General features: G+C 39.0%; 2 protein-coding genes across 12 annotated transcripts in view; one reads left to right on the top strand and one right to left on the bottom strand.

The window, feature by feature from the left end:
* The window catches only part of LOC113053171 (TBC1 domain family member 4-like), a 55,293-nt gene that overhangs the window by 5,938 nt on the left and 29,285 nt on the right, over positions 1-20,070 (top strand). The gene's annotated exons all lie outside the window — the stretch shown is intronic.
* LOC113053172 (uncharacterized) lies at positions 504-12,777 on the bottom strand. 2 transcript variants are annotated; one of them, XM_026217981.1, is made up of 10 exons: positions 12,071-12,777; positions 11,046-11,180; positions 5,162-5,324; positions 4,146-4,338; positions 3,974-4,042; positions 3,689-3,790; positions 2,117-2,522; positions 1,855-1,992; positions 1,514-1,667; positions 504-1,006 (listed from the first exon to the last, which is right to left on the bottom strand). In XM_026217981.1, exons 1-10 carry the CDS (start codon positions 12,129-12,131, stop codon positions 940-942), a joined length of 1,488 nt encoding a protein of 495 aa, XP_026073766.1. In that variant the 5' UTR covers positions 12,132-12,777; the 3' UTR covers positions 504-939. The 2 variants fall into 2 exon arrangements, with proteins under 2 accessions (XP_026073766.1, XP_026073765.1); XM_026217980.1 differs by having other exon boundaries at positions 504-1,667; positions 12,071-12,775.

The raw sequence follows: 20,070 nt of genomic DNA, 5'->3' as shown, positions 1-20,070 counted from the left end.
CCTTTACATTCTCTCCTCCCTCTTTACGTCCCCTTTACATTCTCTCCTCCCTCTTTACGTCCCCGTTACATTCTCTCCTCCCTCTTTACGTCCCAGTTACATTCTCTCCTCCCTCTTTACGTCCCCGTTACAATCTCTCCTCCCTCTTTACATTCTCTCCTCCCTCTTTACGTCCCCTTTACATTCTCTCCTCCCTCTTTACATTCTCTCCTCCCTCTTTACGTCCCCTTTACATTCTCTCCTCCCTCTTTACGTCCCAGTTACATTCTCTCCTCCCTCTTTACGTCCCCTTTACATTCTCTCCTCCCTCTTTACGTCCCCTTTACATTCTCTCCTCCCTCTTTACGTCCCCGTTACATTCTCTCCTCCCTCTTTACGTCCCAGTTACATTCTCTCCTCCCTCTTTACGTCCCCGTTACAATCTCTCCTCCCTCTTTACATTCTCTCCTCCCTCTTTACGTCCCCGTTACATTCTCTCCTCCCTCTTTACATTCTCTCCTCCCTCTTTACGTCCCCTTTACATTCTCTCCTCCCTCTTTACGTCCCAGTTACATTCTCTCCTCCCTCTTTACGTCCCCTTTACATTCTCTCCTCCCTCTTTACGTCCCCTTTACATGCTCTTCTACTTTACGTCCTTTAACGTCCCCCTTTACATTCTCTCTTCCCGCTTTACGTTTGTATTTAGGCTTATGTTGAACTTTATTCTTGTACAAACAGACACTGTATCAAGCAGTGCATGTATTGAATGAAAATGTCTCCGAAATATCTGTGTATTTGGAAAATAATGCATTTTTTCTACTTCAGCTGTGGTAAAGTATGCAAACAGCGCGAGCGTCTCTTAATTTTAATGTCTACACCTTTATCTTAATTTCTTTTAATTTAGCTCCATTTCTTACTAAAAGAGCATAATGTGCAAAGTGTTGAAGTGTTTGTGCCTCCCTACAAACCACCCTTTCTTTTAGGAGTCGTGATCCTGTTCCGCACATAATTTTTCACACCAGTCCATGTTCCCTGCTTCAAAGCTTCTGGCTCTGCATCACTACGGGAAGCAGAAAGTGTCTGACATCACATCTCAGTTTTCAGCTTCTCTAGTCTGCACACAGCAACTCTCACCAATCAGTTACATCCAGCCATAGCCCATGTCCAGCACAGCTATTCACTCTTCCCTTTTTTATCATCTTTACATTCTCCCCTCCCTCTATGACAGAAATATCAAAAAGTTTAACATGACATTTCATCCAACTATATTGTAACTGAACAAAGAAAATTGACTCTTACTATCCTCTACTTCTTCATTAGCCTTCTTATACTCTAACGTTTCACTTTATATTCTGTTTCATTCCATCCACAAAATATTTCTACACCTTTATCCTCATTTCTTTTAATTTAGCTCCATTTCCTACAAAAAGAGCATAATGTGCAAAGTGTTGAAGTGTTTGTCCCTCCCTACAAACCACCCTTTCTTTTAAGAGTCGTGATCCTGTTCCGCACATAATTTTTCACACCAGTCCATGTTCGCTGCTTCAAAGCTTCTGGCTCTGCGTGAATGCATCTTTCACAGTCTTGCTTACCAGGAACTTTGCATGTCTTGATGAAACTCATCATGTGTCTCTCTACTGCTTTTACCTCACTGTCCTCCCATTTCTTTTTTGGAGCATTTGAAGAACCTATGAAATAATTAAAAAGTAAATTCTCATTACACATTCTCATTACAACTAAATCGGTGAGTAAAGAGCAAATCAAGACTGTGTCCTAATGCATAATTTTTTTTAAATTTGTCTGGATATTGCTGCATGGAGCCAATTCATGTTTATTTGATTATTGTTGTTTGTGCAATGTAGAGATTTTTCTTACCTTGATCCTCCTGTGAAACAGCTTGTTCAGATTGAACAGGTTGATCAGTCTGTACTGGTGCTGGTGCTGGTGTCTGAGATAGGTCACTGGAATCCTCCTCATCACTTGACATGGAATCACCTTGGGCCTCAAGTTGCTCTTAATAATTAATTAACGAAAAATGAACACTTTATTGCTTATACCTAGTATCTGTGACATGAATATATACATTGTTTTGCAAATATGTACAGCACAGATACACACAGAGCATGTATACTCATACCATTTGGGTCGATTTCAATGTCATCAAGTTTCTTTCCTTTGTAGTCAGACAGTGTTCCTTTCTCCATGGCCATTAGGACTTTACTCATTTTTGCCAGCTGCAGTGTTCCCTCTGGTAACCGATAAAACTGTCTGTGGATTCGGATATCGTGACCAAGGAAATCAGCCAGTTGGTCTGCTTCATTCTCATTAAGGTTAAGAATTTTAGACATGGTTGCTATGTGTTTCCTGAGCCTAGTTGATGACAGTGCTTCAGGGTTCTTTATGCCACATTCGCAAGCAGCTTTGTTGATGCGCTCTCCTCCTCTGTAGGCAGGCGAGGATGATGAGGGCTGCACAGGCGAGGTTGAAGGTGACGTGGGTGACTTGGACTTTGGAGTGGCTACAGAAAAAAAGAGACTGGCCGCCTGGCCCACACGAAAACAAGGATAAATATCTGAAGGGCCTTAAATGTAGTCACACAATGCTGATGTTGTTAACATTAACAATTTGAGAACAAAGTATAGTTTGCACGGTTTGATGTGATATGATAATTGATAAGCGATTGTTAGATTTAAAGGTGGGGTATGTAATTGTCTTTTTTGTCCATTTTTTCAAAATCACTTGAAATCCTATTCCTAACCCACTTACAGCCACTGAGTTAGAAGCACTGAAATGAAAAGTAAGCAATTTAATCATCTGTGGAACAGGCAGGACTCGAAAAACTCCAGCCAATCATTTCCAAAACTACCTAGAATCATTAGACAGTAACTGCGTCAATCAAACGGTCGTACCATACCCCCTCCCCATCATGTCCATGTACTTCGAATGGGTGGAGTCAAAGGAAAGAAGGTAAGACCATAGGAGTTGTGTATTTTCAAAATCTCCCGGCCGTTTTGCAAATCACATACCCCACCTTTCATCAGCGCGATTTACTGCAAAGCTTTTTTTCCCCTTAGTTGGTCAGAACAAAAGTGGATGTTACTTGTTCCAGTGTCATTTTCCGGTGAACATTCTTCTGTTGGTCATGACTCATACTTCCAAAAAGTATAATCGGTCATTGCAAATGACAGTATCCACACCGACGCGATGTGATTGACAGCAGCGCGTTCTCCTCAAAACATTGGATTCATTCTCCCTGTGCCGTGTCAAAGCACAACCCATGTAAAGTTGATAGTTCCACGAATGACTGCAATTGCAGATTTCGAACAGAAATGGCGACAAAGACGAAAAACTAGGACTGCAGCGTTAAATAATTTCTTGTTTGTTTTTTTTAATTGTGAGTACATAAATACATTTCAAATGACACGGGTGCTTGATGAAGTCGATATGCACCTACAAATCAACTTAAACCAAACCATTCTATGGTTTGCCAGCAATAAAGATATTTTCTATTTGAACACCTGAGCACCAGCTAATAGTGGTTGACTGTGTTGCGTGTTCATTATTTTGGGGGCGGAGCAATGAAGGGAGGGGTGTGTTTGTTTGGGTGTCGATTTCAAATATTAAGTGTTTCTCAGAAATCACTTATTGCATTTTTAACTAGCTGGCAGTAAACATCAGTAGATAGTTGCTGCATGTTTAAGATGGTTACCGTTTTATTCCTTGATGTTCTTGCTTTGCCTGACTGCTTATGAGGACCATTGCTGTTTACCTTGTCCAGTTCAGGAGAGGAAACAGAAGCTGCACAATGGGGCTAGATGTCAGAAAAGAAACCAGTGAATATCAAAATATCAGAATATTTGTAAAGGACAAAAAAAACTTGTTAATGTTCATTCCTCTAGCTGTCCTATACTTTATATATCATTCCACACACAACTCTATGCTGAGAGAGTCAATAATATAGAATAATGATACAGATGTTTTAAAGTGGACTTACGGATTTATGCAGGCGCAAACTGCTGGCTGGCTTTTTATCAGTGGATTCTGCTGATGCTTTATTCAAAGGCTTGAGAAATATGAGACCACAATCACATGGTAACTAATCAGAATTAGAGTAAAAAATTATCATGAATTACTGATCAATCTCTTTAGCATTTTATTGATAGTACCTTGACTCGCCATGGCCAATCTGAGTCTCCATAATTGTAAGTGATTTCCTCTCCTGGTAGAATGTCTCGTACAGCAAACAGACACAGGTGAGGTTTTCTGCTCACTTCAACAGTTCTCATTTTGCAAGTAGGATTTCTGGTCTCATCGTTTGCAAGTCTTCCCAAAGACGAGTCTTCTTTAGATGCATCCATGCTATAAAAACATAAAATGAACACTCAATACTTATAATCTTAGTATATATGCTAGACATGTACAGTTATTTTTACAAGTGGTTCTGAACTCCAGTCCTGGGAACCCACCGCTCTGCATATGCTGTATGTCTCGTGTTTTAATCCACCTGATTGAGATGGAGTTCATCATCAGAACATGGCTCTATGAACTCATCTGAGTGCATCAGGTGAAGGAGACATACAGAACCTGCAGAGGAGGGACCAGAACCACTGATCTATATGATAGTGTACTGCAATGTATGGTAATGTACAGCTCTCAGATAAAAGCATCTAAAAGTTACCATGTTGTTCTCTTTAGGGAATACAGGGGGAATTTTTTTTGATGACTCAAAGAAACTACACTCCGTACTATGTCAGTTCATGGTGAATTTGAAGTATTAGGGTGTGTTCACATGTGGCATGTTTTTTTAGACTGTTAATGTGGTTCATCTGAATAAATGTGAAAGCTGCTATTTGAAACCTGGTGCGACCAAACAAGCGGACCGAGACGCTGAAAAGAAGGGTCTCAGTTGGCTTCCAAATGAACTCTGGTGCAGTTCAAATGAAATATGAACATAACATGGACCAGAGACATGTAAATAAACCAAAAACAGGAATATGTGACCCTAAAAAGGACAGACTGGTCAATCATAACTTAGGTTCAACGATAGAAATGCCAATCTGAACACTAAGCGTATCCGGACCAAAAGAAACGAGCGAACAGAACTACAGGCATGAACTAAGTATCTTACAGTCCCAGATATTTTAGCATACCTACTACATCAATCTAACAGTTCTGTACTCACCACCAATTTTTGCCATGCCACTGAAAATCAAACAGGAACATGTTCTCAGCTTCAGTGTAGTGTCCAGTTCGGTCCAGACTCTCCTGTGAACTCAGAAGTTCACCTCTGTATTCAAGAACAAAATCACCTCTGAAAAAAGCTCCAGTGGTGAAAACTCCACGCCCTGAAGAGGAGAAATACATTAGCTTCAGTTTCTTTAATGTCAAATATTATTTTGATTCTTACTAAAAGTTCTCTACCATATGATGTACATTATATGATGTAGAAGGGAAATTACTGAAGGAAAATAGTCAGCCAGGCTAATCTCAAAGCATGCTTTGCTTTTCATACTTTTAAGTCTTAAAATTATACAGTTAAAATTACATACATTTTCTTACACAAACAATATGATCATGGCTATATATTGTTTAGAACAGAGTGCCGCAGTGATGACGTATTTTTGAAGGCCAACCCGGTAGTTCACCTCACCTAGTTCCCTCCACGAAAACCTTATAGGATTTTAGAACCCTATAGAAAATCCATATCCTTGTGTAATATATATAATGTTTCTACATTCTTGTAATGTATGTTTGACTGATTGTGTGCCTTTATAAGTAAATCAGGTTAATGACGTCAAAAGCAAACCATATGTGTATCTGACTTTGTGTATTTCATATGTCATGTCACTTGTGATGTTAAATAAAGCCCAAGAGTACTCCAGAATATCAGTGGGAATCTTACAGACTCATATTCTCCTCTCATCCAGTATCGGATGCAGGATTTTGACTGTACCACCTCTGCATGAGATGAGAACACTTTTTAAGAGTTTCTTGGGTAGAGAAAACGCTTGCTCTCTCTGGATGTGCTTAAATCCACAATAAGGACACTTTCCTGTCACACATCACACATGCTCACTTCAATAAGCCACAGAACACAGGTTAAAGGGAGAGTTTACCCAAAAATGAAATTTCTTTCAGTAATTACTCACCCTCATGTTGTTCCAAACCCGTAAAACCTTCGTTCATCTTCGGAACACAAATTAAGATATTTTTGATGAAATCTGAGAGCTGGATCACTCCTCCATAGACTTCCAAGGGACTGAAACTTGTTGGCCCAGAAAAGTTATTAAAGAGATCATTAATATAGTCCAAGTGACTACAGTGGCTCAGTCTTAAGTTTATCAAGCGACGAGAATACTTTTGTGCGCAAAAAATAAATAAAAATAACGACTTTATTCCACTATTCATTTCCTTCTCTCTGGGCCTCGAGTGAGTTCACGTAGTAAAACTGCGCAGTGCGTCTGTGTTGCACGTCACACGCATCACACACATGACCAGCGTCGGCCAATAGTGAGCCTACGTGGTGACGTGTAACACAGACGCACTGCACAGTTTTACTATGGCATTCAATCACTGAGGTCATCAATTTTGTGAAGAAACAGGTGTGAATCAGGTGGCCCCTATTTAAGGATGAAGCCAACACTTGTTGAACATGCATTTGAAAGCTGAGGAAAATGGGTCGTTCAAGACATTGTTCAGAAGAACAGCGTACTTTGATTAAAAAGTTGATTAGAGAGGGGAAAACCTATAAAGAGGTGCAAAAAATGATAGGCTGTTCAGCTAAAATGATCTCCAATGCCTTAAAATGGAGAGCAAAACCAGAGAGACGTGGAAGAAAACGGAAGACAACCATCAAAACGGATAGAATAACCAGAATGGCAAAGGCTCAGCCAATGATCACCTCCAGGATGATCAAAGACAGTCTGGAGTTACCTGTAAGTACTGTGACAGTTAGAAGACGTCTGTGTGAAGCTAATCTATTTTCAAGAATCCCCCGCAAAGTCCCTCTGTTAAAAAAAAGGCATGTGCAGAAGAGGTTACAATTTGCCAAAGAACACATCAACTGGCCTAAAGAGAAATGGAGGAACATTTTGTGGACCGATGAGAGTAAAATTGTTCTTTTTGGGTCCAAGGGCCACAGGCAGTTTGTGAGACGACCCCCAAACTCTGAATTCACAGTGAAGACAGTGAAGCATGGAGGTGCAAGCATCATGATATGGGCATGTTTCTCCTACTATGGTGTTGGGCCTATTTATCGCATACCAGGGATCATGGATCAGTTTGCATATGTTAAAATACTTGAAGAGGTCATGTTGCCCTATGCTGAAGAGGACATGCCCTTGAAATGGTTGTTTCAACAAGACAATGACCCAAAACACACTAGTAAACGGGCAAAGTCTTGGTTCCAAACCAACAAAATTAATGTTATGGAGTGGCCAGCCCAATCTCCAGACCTTAATCCAATTGAGAACTTGTGGGGTGATATCAAAAATGCTGTTTCTGAAGCAAAACCAAGAAATGTGAATGAATTGTGGAATGTTGTTAAAGAATCATGGAGTGGAATAACAGCTGAGAGGTGCCACAAGTTGGTTGACTCCATGCCACACAGATGTCAAGCAGTTTTAAAAAACTGTGGTCATACAACTAAATATTAGTTTAGTGATTCACAGGATTGCTAAATCCCAGAAAAAAAAAATGTTTGTACAAAATAGTTTTGAGTTTGTACAGTCAAAGGTAGACACTGCTATTTTTTTGAACACACCCCTTTCAACTAATTCAACTAATTGCCCAATTGCACAGCCTTAAGAGCGTGCATATCATGAATGCTGGGTCTCATTTGTTTTCTGAGAATCTACTGAACCTACTGGTAACTTGTTTGCCACGTAGCAATAAAAAATATACTAAAAACCTTGATTATTCTGGTTAGTCACATTGTACTGCTATTATTTTGAACAATACTGTACATATTGGATTGTTTTATATTATTACAGTTGTTTTCAGTCGCAAACAAGCATTTGTCCAAGCAGTTGTCATATTTTCAAAACTCTAAACACAATTAGCACAGCATCTGTCTATTGTGGGCATACCATTCACACATTTCATGTCGTTTTTACACAATATGGAGTCATTGAACACATTTCCACAATGCTTACATTTTCTGAACAGACAAGCTATACCTCCCAACAAAATTATGGATCGTTTTTGTAGTATTTACAAATGTTAACACACAACATCCCACAATAGCAAAAACAATGTTCCAAACCTTAGATACAGTATAAAAAAAATCTGCTTCTGCAATGATATCAGTTCAAAAACAATTTATCTTAGCTGATTTATGTTGTGTAAATTGGGCCAACCACAGCTGATTCCAATCTGGCTTAGACTCAATTGCAGGGGTTATTTTTTTCTATTACACTGACACTTATACAATACAGTAAAACGAGGACTTTGAAGAGTGATATTTTTGGAAACAGAAAAAGACAAACACTGTAATGTATGGACGAGGAAGAGTAAGAGCAAGGGCCCAGTGAGAGGAGCAGGAGCAGTGAACAGTGAGAAGAGCAGGAGCAGTGAACAGTGAGAAGAGCAGGAGCAGTGAGAGGAGCAGGAGCAGTGAGAGGAGCAGGTGCAGTGAGAGGATCAGTGAGAGGATCAGTGAGAGGATCAGTGAGAGGAGCAGTGAGAGGAGCAGTGAGAGATGCAGTGAGAGGAGCAGGAGCAGTGAGAGGAGCGGGAGCAGTACAGTGAGAGGAGCAGTGAGAGGAGCAGTGAGAGATGCAGTGAGAGGAGCAGGAGCAGTGAGAGGAGCAGGTGCAGTGAGAGGATCAGTGAGAGGAGCAGTGAGAGATGCAGTGAGAGATGCAGTGAGAGGAGCAGTGAGAGGAGCAGTGAGAGATGCAGTGAGAGGAGCAGTGAGAGGAGCAGGAGCAGTGAGAGGAGCAGGAGCAGTGAGAGGAGCAGGTGCAGTGAGAGGAGCAGTGAGAGGAGCAGTGAGAGATGCAGTGAGAGATGCAGTGAGAGGAGCAGTGAGAGGAGCAGGAGCAGTGAGAGGAGCAGGAGCAGTGAGAGATGCAGTGAGAGGAGCAGTGAGAGGAGCGGGAGCAGTGAACAGTGAGAGGAGCAGTGAGAGGAGCAGTGAGAGATGCAGTGAGGAGCAGGAGCAGTGAGAGGAGCAGGTGCAGTGAGAGGATCAGTGAGAGGAGCAGTGAGAGATGCAGTGAGAGATGCAGGGAGAGGAGCAGGAGCAGTGAGAGGAGCAGGAGCAGTGAGAGATGCAGTGAGAGGAGCAGGAGCAGTGAGAGATGCAGTGAGAGGAGCGGGAGCAGTGAGAGATGCAGTGAGAGGAGCGGGAGCAGTGAGAGATGCAGTGAGAGGAGCGGGAGCAGTGAGAGATGCAGTGAGAGGAGCGGGAGCAGTGAGAGATGCAGTGAGAGGAGCAGGAGAAGTGAGAGATGCAGTGAGAGGAGCAGTGAGGGGAGCAGGAGCAGTGAGAGGAGCAGGAGCAGTGAGGGGAGCAGGAGCAGTGAGAGGAGCAGGAGCATTGAGAGGAGCAGGAGCAGTGAGAGGAGCAGTGAGAGGAGCAGGAGCAGTGAGAGGAGCAGGAGCAGTGAGGGGAGCAGGAGCAGTGAGAGGAGCAGGAGCATTGAGAGGAGCAGTGAGAGATTTTATTTTACCCCCCCCCCCTCTCCTTTTTTTATTCTGGGCTTTTTTCTGTTGTTGTTTTTTTGTTCAGAATGCTCTTATGTGTTTCATGGATATTTTGTTCACTGTAAGCAATACTGTCAAACCTTTTCTGTTCTATCATACCGTGTTTCTACTGTACCTCCTGCAGTAAACAGTAAAGGAAAAATAGCTTTTTACTGGAATGCTTTTGAATGTGAACATTACTGTACATTTGGACATACAGTTCCTAACCAAGAAATTTAGTGTAAAACAGTGAATTGCATGTTTTGCATGCAAATACCTGTAAAACTGAGACTGAAAAGTCTATGCAGTTTTTGTAATGTCAACAATAGCCAGTATTTTGAAACCTGGTGTACTTTGATTGACTGCATGTACCTTTTGAGGTGAAAACAAGTGTTATTCTTTGACAGAATAATTTAATTTTGAGTCAGATTTCCAGTGTTTTGGTAAAGTTGGTGTGTTGACAGAAAGATGTGTTCTATTTTGAAATGAAGATTTAGTATAAATTTAACAAAATGTGTTTTCGAGAAGAAAATTATCCATTTGGCCAATTGTGTTTTGTAGGTGTTAGTCTGTGATAAGAGTTTAGAAAAAGTATCTGAAGTATGGGTAAGCGCTTGTTAGCGATTGAAAAAAACTGTAATGTAGACAATGTATTAAAGGATTAATAAAATAGTTACAGTATTTGGTTTTGTGCTTATCATGATCTAAATGCATGATACTGGATGACCAATGGTTAATTTTAATAAAACTCAAACAGTCAGATTATTACATTTTACCAAATAAAATTGAGGTCGTTTTAAAAGATGTTACTGTTTTTGTTAATGAACATAAATTTTACATAGTAAATCTGCTCCTAACTGAATCTAATACTGCTGCAAATCATTGTCAAATATGCATTTTGAGACAAAATATATCTAATATTAATATTGCTGCCTGCACTGTAAACTGTGCTGAAGATCCGTGCCATCAAAGTCAGGCAACACAAACCTGTTTCAAGACTTGAAACAATATCCCCCATTAGCACATCCAGGAACTAAGAAATACATTTTCCAATAAATATATTTATTTTGTTAAGGAAAAATAACAAATGTTTGAATGTTCTACCTCAGATTTGTGAAATGTTCACCTGTTTGGCAAGTGTTTGTCATGATATGTTCTGACAATAAAGAGTAGTTTAAAACCACAATTAATGCTCTGGTTTCTACAACTTTCACTTAGGAGCAAATATCTGCCTTTAAACTTGAAAGAAATAAAGATTTGACATTTATTGTGATAATTATCGATATCGACTAATATAAAACAATTATCGTGATAACTTTTTTGCCATATCCCCCAGCCCTAGTTATTAGTTACTAAACTGCTTAGTCATTTATACTTGCCTTTATATTTGCTGATGAACTGCTCTCGAAGCCCAGGCTTGTCAGTTTTACAGGTAATGTGATGATGCTCAGCGTCCTGCAGAGGTTTCCTACGTCTTTTATTTCCCAGCATGGCGACTTTCTTTCTTGAAATGACTGGAAAAAATAAATACAAATAAATATAAGGTGAATGAAATAAACAAGCATATTTTAAAAAATCCTGTTGATCTTACTGGAATTGTTCACCAAAAACACACATAATTAACATACTAACCCTCATATCCAAACCGGTGTTGTGTTTTTCTGTGGAACAAATCTTTATATTATATATATATTTTTTTTAATGGAAATGTCATTAATGCCAAAAACCATTGGTTCTTGTGTGTCTTGTAACCACAATTGATGTCAATCTATATTTGATTTAAGAGCTAAAGTATATGGGAGATTTTCAGTCAATAACCAGCTAGATTTATATGGACTATTTTTAATGTGCTTTTTGTCTGCTTTGGAGCTTGAAACAAAATACAATTTTTATAAAGTATCAATTCATGGTCATTGTGCAAAAAAAATCTCAGTGAAGATAAATTATTAAAATAAAACATTCCACTAAAAAACCAATTCGGGGGCAAATAATGTAATAATGTATTACATAAAATATAATATATAAAATAATGATATTAAAAAATGAGAATGAATTATTTCAAATTACTGTTGATATTTTACAACACTTTTGAGAAAAACAATGATTTAGAAAACTACCACTGACTCGGTTGTCTTGATTACTTTGTAGAACCTAAAGTACTATTATATGAAAAATAACAAAATTATATTTAATAGTCAATTTTATATATACAATTTGTTTTCATTATTGCAACAAATCATCAAATGACACAGGCTTAGAAGCAAACTCAAATACAATCGAGAAGTAAATAAAACCCTATTACAAAAAATAACTAAACCACTAAAATAAACATACATCGTACTATATTTCATATTACACAATGTATTTAGTTATCATGCATTTTCAGGACAAGTCTTGATCTCACCTTTCCTCCTGGTGGGTTGTTTGTCGTCTGTTTCGCGCGTTCCATCGTCACGTGTCTGCATTTCCCGGGAAAACACCACCGTCGCTGACTTGCGTAAATGACGTAGTTACGTATTTGGATTTCACGTTGAAATTGTGACTACATTTATTTGGCCTAATAGAAAATTATCTGGTGGCAATGATATTTGTTTTGACCACAGTACTGTTTCTTCAAACTTAAAAAAAAAATGTGATGAAGTTAGTCTTTCTAGTGGACAGAGCACATGATCACTTTTTAACCGAGCACCCACCTCAAACTAGGAACCAGTGCGCATGTCCGTACAAGCACTGGTTTAAAAGAGCAAAAAGTACCCGGTGTGCACTTATTTTTATAAAATAACACCACATCATAAAGTTTTTAAGAGAATTACAAATAAGAATATTCAAAACGTGCAGGTCTGCTGTAAACTAGAGCTCACAAGACTTTTGTTAGTTCATTCATTCATCTCATCTGCAGCGAGACAGTCAGAGACAGTGCTGTGGGGGAAGGGCGCGCGCGCGATCAGAGAGTGCTGTGGGGGAAGGGCGGCTGATCACAGTATGAGCAGCAGAAGCAGATCTTAGCTAGGGCTATAGGGCTATAGTTGAAAATCAAAGTAAGAACTAATAAATCTGTAAACAAACATTTAAACGTGCCAGCTTAATTCATGATTCTTTTAAACACTTTTGTTCTTTTGTATGACTATAACTGCTCTCTCTCTCTCTCTCTCTCTCTCTATATATATATATAGAGAGAGAGAGAGAGAGAGAGATACATAGATATATAATTTCTTGAATCATTCTTAAGATTTTCAAACCAGTAAGTGCACTGGTTTGTAAAAAAAATGTACCCAACTTGTACTTAATTTTCTGAAATAACACCACATCATAAAGCTTTTAAGAGGATTACAAATATGAATATTCAAAATGTGCAGGTCTGCTGTAAACAAGAGCTCACAACTGTCTAAATGAGCAACCTAGATCTCTTGAACAGACATCTTATTTTCTATTACAGTTGTTTTCAGTCGCTAACAAGCATTTGTCCAAGCAGTTGTCATATTTTCAAAACTCTAAACACAATTAGCACAGCATCTGTCTATTGTGGGCATACCATTCACACATTTCATGTCGTTTTTACACAATATGGAGTCATTGAACACATTTCCACAATGCTTACATTTTCTGAACAGACAAGCTATACCTCCCAACAAAATTATGGATCGTTTTTGTAGTATTTACAAATGTTAACACACAACATCCCACAATAGCAAAAACAATGTTCCAAACCTTAGATACAGTATAAAAACCTCTGCTTCTGCAATTAAATCAGTTCAAAAACAATTTATCTTAGCTGATTTATGTTGTGTAAATTGGGCCAACCACAGCTGATTCCAATCTGGCTTAGACTCAATTGCAGGGGTCATTTTTTTTTCTATTACATTGACACTTATACAATACAGTAAAAGGAGGACTTTGAAGAGTAATATTTTTGGAAACAGAAAAAGACAAACACTGTAATGTATGGACGAGGAAGAGTAAGAGCAAGGGGGCCAGGGAGAAGAGCAGGAGCAGTGAGATGGATATTTTGTTCACTGTAAGCAATACTCTCAAAGCTTTTCTGTTCTATCATACCGCATTCTACTGTACCTCCTGCAGTAAACAGTAAAGGAAAAAAATAGCTTTTTACTGGAATGCTTTTGAATGTGAACATTACTGTACATTTGGACATACAGTTCCTAACCAAGAAATTTAGTGTAAAACAGTGAATTGCATGTTTTGCATGCAAATACCTGTAAAACTGAGACTGAAAAGTCTATGCAGTTTTTGTAATGTCAACAATAGCCAGTATTTTGAAACCTGGTGTACTTTGATTGACTGCATGTACCTTTTGAGGTGAAAACAAGTGTTATTCTTTGACAGAATAATTTAATTTTGAGTCAGATTTCCAGTGTTTTGGTAAAGTTGGTGTGTTGACATAAAGATGTGTTCTATTTTGAAATTAAGATTTAGTATAAATTTAACAAAATGTGTTTTCGAGAAGAAAATTATCCATTTGGCCAATTGTGTTTTGTAGGTGTGAGTCTGTGATAAGAGTTTAGAAAAAGTATCTAAAGTATGGGTAAGCGCTTGTAAGCGATTGAAAAAAAACTGTAATAGCATTTATTAATCAAAACAGTCAATTGAAGTCTGCAAACCCACAGCAGGGCTGATATGCAAGCATCTCATCTGCAGTGAGTCAGTCAGAGAGAGTGCTGTGGGGGAAGGGCGCGCGCGCGATCAGAGAGTGCTGTGGGGGAAGGGCGGCTGATCACAGTATGAGCAGCAGAAGCAGATCTCAGCTAGGGCTAGGGCTAGGGCTAGGGCTATAAAATCAAAGTAAGAACAAATAAATATGTTAACAAACATTTAAACGTGCCAGCTTAATTCATGATTCTTTTAAACACTTTTTGTTATTTTGTATGACAATAACTGCTCTCTCTCTCTCTCTCTCTCTCTCTCTCTCTCTATATATATATATATATATATATCATTTCTTGAATAATTCTTAAGATTTGCAAACCAGTGAGTGCATTTTTCAAAACAATTGGTACAAACCCAGACAAAAACAAAGCCTGTAACTTGCTCAATATCCTTAATACAATATCAATGAACATCAGTGCCATCAGAATGACAAGTCCTTGTGTCATTGTTTACAAACATGATAGTCAAAATGCTTTGTCATTTTGTCAATATAACAGTGAACTATCATTCAAAAAGTGAAACTTGTATATTATATTCATTCATTACACACAGACTGATATATTTCAAATATGTTTCTTTTAATTTTGATGATTATAACTGACAACTACGTAAAATCCCAAATTCAGTATCTCAGAAAATTTGAATATTACTTAAGACCAATACAAAGAAAGGATTTTTAGAAATGCTGGCCAACTGAAAGGTATGAGCATGAAAAGTATGAGCATGTACAGCACTCAATACTTAGTTGTGTCTCTTTTGTCTGAATGACTGCAGCAATGCGGTGTGGCATGGAGTCGATCAGTCTGTGGCACTGCTCAGGTGTTATGAGAGACCAGGTTACTCTGATAGTGGCCTTCAGCTCTTCTGCATTCCTGGGTCTGACATGTCACATCTTCCTCTTCACAATACCCCATAGAAGACAAGTTTGCTGGCCAATTAAGAACAGGGATACAATGGCCCTTAAATCAGGTACTGCTTTGGCAGTGTGTGCTGGTGCCACATCCTGTTGGAAAATGAAATCTGCATCTCCATAAAGTTGATCAGCAGCATGAAGTGCTCTAAAACTTCCTGGTATACGGCTGCGTTGACCTTGGACCTCAGAAAACACAATGGACCAACACCAGCAGATGACATGGCCCCACAAACCATCACTGACTGTGGAAACTTTACACTGGACCTCAAGCAACGTGGATTGTGTGCCTCTCCATTCTTCCTCCAGACTCTGGGACCTTGGTTTCCAAAGGAAATGCAAAAGTTACTTTCATTAGAGAACATAACTTTGGACCACTCAGCAGCAGTCCAGTCCTTTTTGTCTTTAGCCCAGGTGAGACGCTTCTGAGTGTTCAAGAGTGGCTTGACACCAGGAATGCGACAGCTGAAACCCATGTCTTGCATATGTCTGTGCGTGGTGGTTCTTGAAGCACTGACTCCAGCTGCAGTCCACTCTTTGTGAATCTCCCCCACAGTTTTGAATGGGTTTTGTTTCACTATCCTCTCCAGGATGTGGTTATCCCTATAGAGCTGGTAAGTCCCGCCCCCTCCGTAAAACCCCACTGGACCTCAAAGTTGAAAAACTGTCAATGCAAATGGGATTAATTTCATTAATGGGAGAAAATAATTATTTTCTGGTCCCGTTTGAATTGTGACATGAATGTGAACATATGTTGTCTGTGAATTTTTTATATAATCTTTCGTGTGAAGAATGTTACAATTTAGCAGGTAGAAGTTTGATAGGGGTAGACTTTTTGTGACAGCACTTTGTGGACTACAACTCTTTGCTGCTTTCGACATGTTTGAAACGTCAACAACACTAGCACATGGCTCTAGCTCACGGATCCCGCTAAACATGGCTGTGTCTTTGGTGCACTTCACCACCTTCTTTCAGGGAGAGGACAAAATCTTTGAGGTTGGCGAAAACCACAGGTAAGTCAACTTTATGGGGTGACGTCACATAGGCGACATGTAGTCTTTCTCGTTATGTCTTTTCCACAACTGCTAGCCGATAAATCATACCATATACTGTCACTGTTCACATTCATGGCACAATTCAAACGGGACCAGAAAATAATTATTTTCTCCCATTCACTTGCATTGACGGTTTTTCAACTTTAAGGTCTAGCTGGGTTTTACGGAAGGGGCGGGACTTACCAGCTCTATTGCTTGTACACTTTTTTTCTACCACATCTTTTCCTTCCCTTCGCCTTTTTATTAATGTGCCGGGACACAGAGCTCTGTGAACAGCCAGCCTATTTAGCTATGACCTTTTGTGTCTTGCCCTCCTTGTGCAAGGTGTGGTCATCTTTTGGACAACTGTCAAGTCAGCAGTCTTCCCCAAGATTGTGTAGCCTACAGAACTATTGAGAGACGATTTAAATGTTTTGAGTTAATTAACTGATTAGAGTGTGGCACCAGGTGTCTTCAATATTGAACCTTTTCACAAAATTCTAATTTGGGATTTTCCTTAGTTGTCAGTTATTATCATCAAAATTAAAAGAAATAAACATTTGAAATATATCAGTCTGTGTGTAATGAATGAATATAATATAGAAGTTTCACTTTTTGAATGGAATTAGTGAAATAAATCAACTTTTTGATGATATTCTAATCATATGACCAGCACCTGTATACTTTGTATAAGTGTTTTTTACATTATGCCTCTGGGATAGGCAACTTCGGTCCTGGAGGGCCATTGTCCTGCAGAGTTGAGCTCCATTCCACCAAATGCACCAAATTGGTATGCCAACCGCCAATAAAAGAAGAAGAAGCACACCTGTTCAAATGTTTTAATGACTGAGGACACACACGGTTGTTCTCCCAACATTCAGCTCACCTTTTGACCCGCTTCGGCCATAAGGTCATGATATTGAGAACATGATAGTGGCCCTTATTTCTTCAGAATCTTGTCCTCTTCTACCTCTTCCTCTGTTTTACCTCTGTATTCTTCCACCACACATCCTTACTTCTTCCATGCTGTTCACCCTGTTTGTACCTTGTTGTTCTTAAATTACCAGAGTGTGTAACACTGTGTTGTGTTGTGCTCTGTCTGTATGCTTCTCAGATGAAGCTTAATGAGATGCACTCTGAGCTATTTTAAGGAACTGGTGGATTATTGGATGATCGAATGCTTTACATTCCCCTTCATTAGTGAAAATCAGAATTCACCTCTGCAATTCAACAATTCAGGACAAAAATGTCTAATAGAAGTGTATAGAAAATTTGCTTGACAGTTTATGACAACTACTATTCTGCATTTAATGACTTAATGAATTAATACCTAGATGTTTTGGGGAGAAAGACTTGGGAGAATTCAGCAGAGAACCATACATTTTGATCAACATGGCATTTGATAATGTAAGAAACAGATAAAACGTGTACATAATCAGTTGCATTTGTAATTTGTTCAAATGATGAGCAATTGCTTTTGAGGTGCACAAGTAAGTAGATAACGTGGAGGTTGAATAAGAATTTTAGTCGTGATCTGAGAAATGCCCCAAAGCGACTAAGAAAAACTTCAAATATAATTAATAGAATATAAAATAAAAAGATGTTTGCTGTACCTTCTTTCCTCTATATAAAAATATAATATAATATAAAGTAATATAATGCAATGTAATGTCATATAATATAATTATATAATAAATGAAGGAATATAATGTAATGTAATATAATTAATATAATATATAATGTAATATAAAATAATATAATATTATATAACATAAAGAGAATGTTTGCTTGTTTGCTGTAAGTGAATGTGTTGCTCTGGTTACAGACGCGCGTGCTCTGGGTGGGGGAGGGGCCTGGCTGCGCTGTCAGGGAAATGGCAGGACGCAAAGTTGGAGAAAACACTTAAAACAAATAACATCACTTATAAAAGCAAGCGAATCTGCCTGTTTTCACATATTTTAATTGCTTGTATATTTTTATTTAATAAACTCAGATGTATATCACCACACCCACAATAACAGATTTAAACAGTTGCCCCTCCGCTTTTGGAAGGAAATATGTTACTTTTCAAATTCACATGATGTATTGTGTCTGTCCCTTCCCGCGTCAAACTCGTTCCTACAGCATTAATATCCGATGTAAGTGCTGTAGTCATGGTGACGCGGGGCAGCGCGATCTTTACACACACACGGAGCAGACTCTGATGCGAGAGAAAAACGCGAGGATTAAAAGTTGTAAAACATGCTAATATGAATCGCGAGAGCTCCTGCTGCTCAATGCATATTGGTCTAATCTTATTTAATACTAATTATTGGGAATTTATCTGTAATTTAATGTGGATTATCTGTCAATTCATTCACAATCAACATGTTTTTTGCCTCCGCCATCTTTATTGATGACGTATTGGCCTCTGATTGGTCAGATCACCAAGTCCCGCTCCCATAGCGGCTTCCTGCGCTCTGATTGGCCAGAATCCCCAAAGTGTGTATCTTTTCCGGAAGTGCAGTACTCCTAGAGGGCGCTGTGTTATACACACTTTAGTGGGGGGGCATACACACTTCAGGTACACAAATCAATTAAAAGTGATTTTTTGGGACAAGTGAGATTTTAAGCCTGGAAACCATTTTAGAGCATGCTGAATGCCACTGTATAGTCAAACAAATGAGGACATACAAAATGTCCTCAATTTTTTGGGTGGTCCTCAGTTTACTGGTGTGTATTCTGGTGAATGTACCCAAAAGTGATATAAGTAAGTGCACACACACACACACACACACACACACACACACACACACACGCATATATATAAATAAAACACATAGGGGAAAAAAGCTATCTTCATTCCTTTAAACCCCCACCTTTTATTCTAATGCACCATGCTTTATGCACCATGCTCTAAACTTTTACAATGCCAGTGCCAGTGCACCCTGAGGCTTAGTCTGCTATAAGATTGACAAGTCTTTGTCAGTTGGATAAATGCAAGTTTTTAAGCCACCATTATTCCAGAGGAATTAGATTTACGGAGCATCATGTAAAGATGGGTCAGATCTCTCCTGGCAAATGCAGGGGAAGGATTAGTCAGATCAGCTAGACAATACACACTTAGAATATTGAAATCCCCCCTTTCTCTGATTGCTGCCATACAGCCTTGAAACAACAATAATAACCATGATGCTCTACACTTACATTTGAGTTCTCTATTCCATGGTATTGATTAGAGATTAGTTGTAATGTAACCCTATGCGAGTCTGCTGCTGAGCTATATTTGAGACACCTGTTCAATACACTTTGTTGCTCTGAGTGAAACATGCATGGATTTAAACATTTGTAACACATTAACAAGCATATATTTTTGTTGCTTTGTGAATTTTAGTTGAAAAGTAATCATTTTTTTTTGCACTTGCCACATTATTTATGCTATTTGTACTATTTTTGTACATTCTCAGAGGTAAGAGTGCTTAGAAGTGAATGTGAGGAAGGGAAAGTTTCAGCGTCCTGTGAGTGCATGTTGAGCTCCAGAGGCGACATACATCACCGTCGTATGTTTTGCAAGAAAAACTGACTGGATAGCAACATGTGCTAGATTGTCCATGAGGAATGTGTCTTAGCTCACGTCTTAAGATGGATGCTGGCTCATTTCGAAGTGCTAACGTGCACTAGTCTGTCCAGTGTTCAGAGACTTACTCGGCTTGCACTTCAAAATAAAAATATCTCCTGCTCCTAATGCAGCCGATCAGTCCTTTCCAGATGCCTGTGGAGTAATGTAGTTCAACATTTAATGCTGTGGGGGAACCCACT

Source organism: Carassius auratus, chromosome 34 (genome assembly GCF_003368295.1).
Source record: "Carassius auratus strain Wakin chromosome 34, ASM336829v1, whole genome shotgun sequence".
Classification (NCBI taxonomy): domain Eukaryota; kingdom Metazoa; phylum Chordata; class Actinopteri; order Cypriniformes; family Cyprinidae; genus Carassius; species Carassius auratus.
Note: the sequence above shows the minus strand (reverse complement) of the source record. Positions and strands in the feature narration are given on the sequence as shown.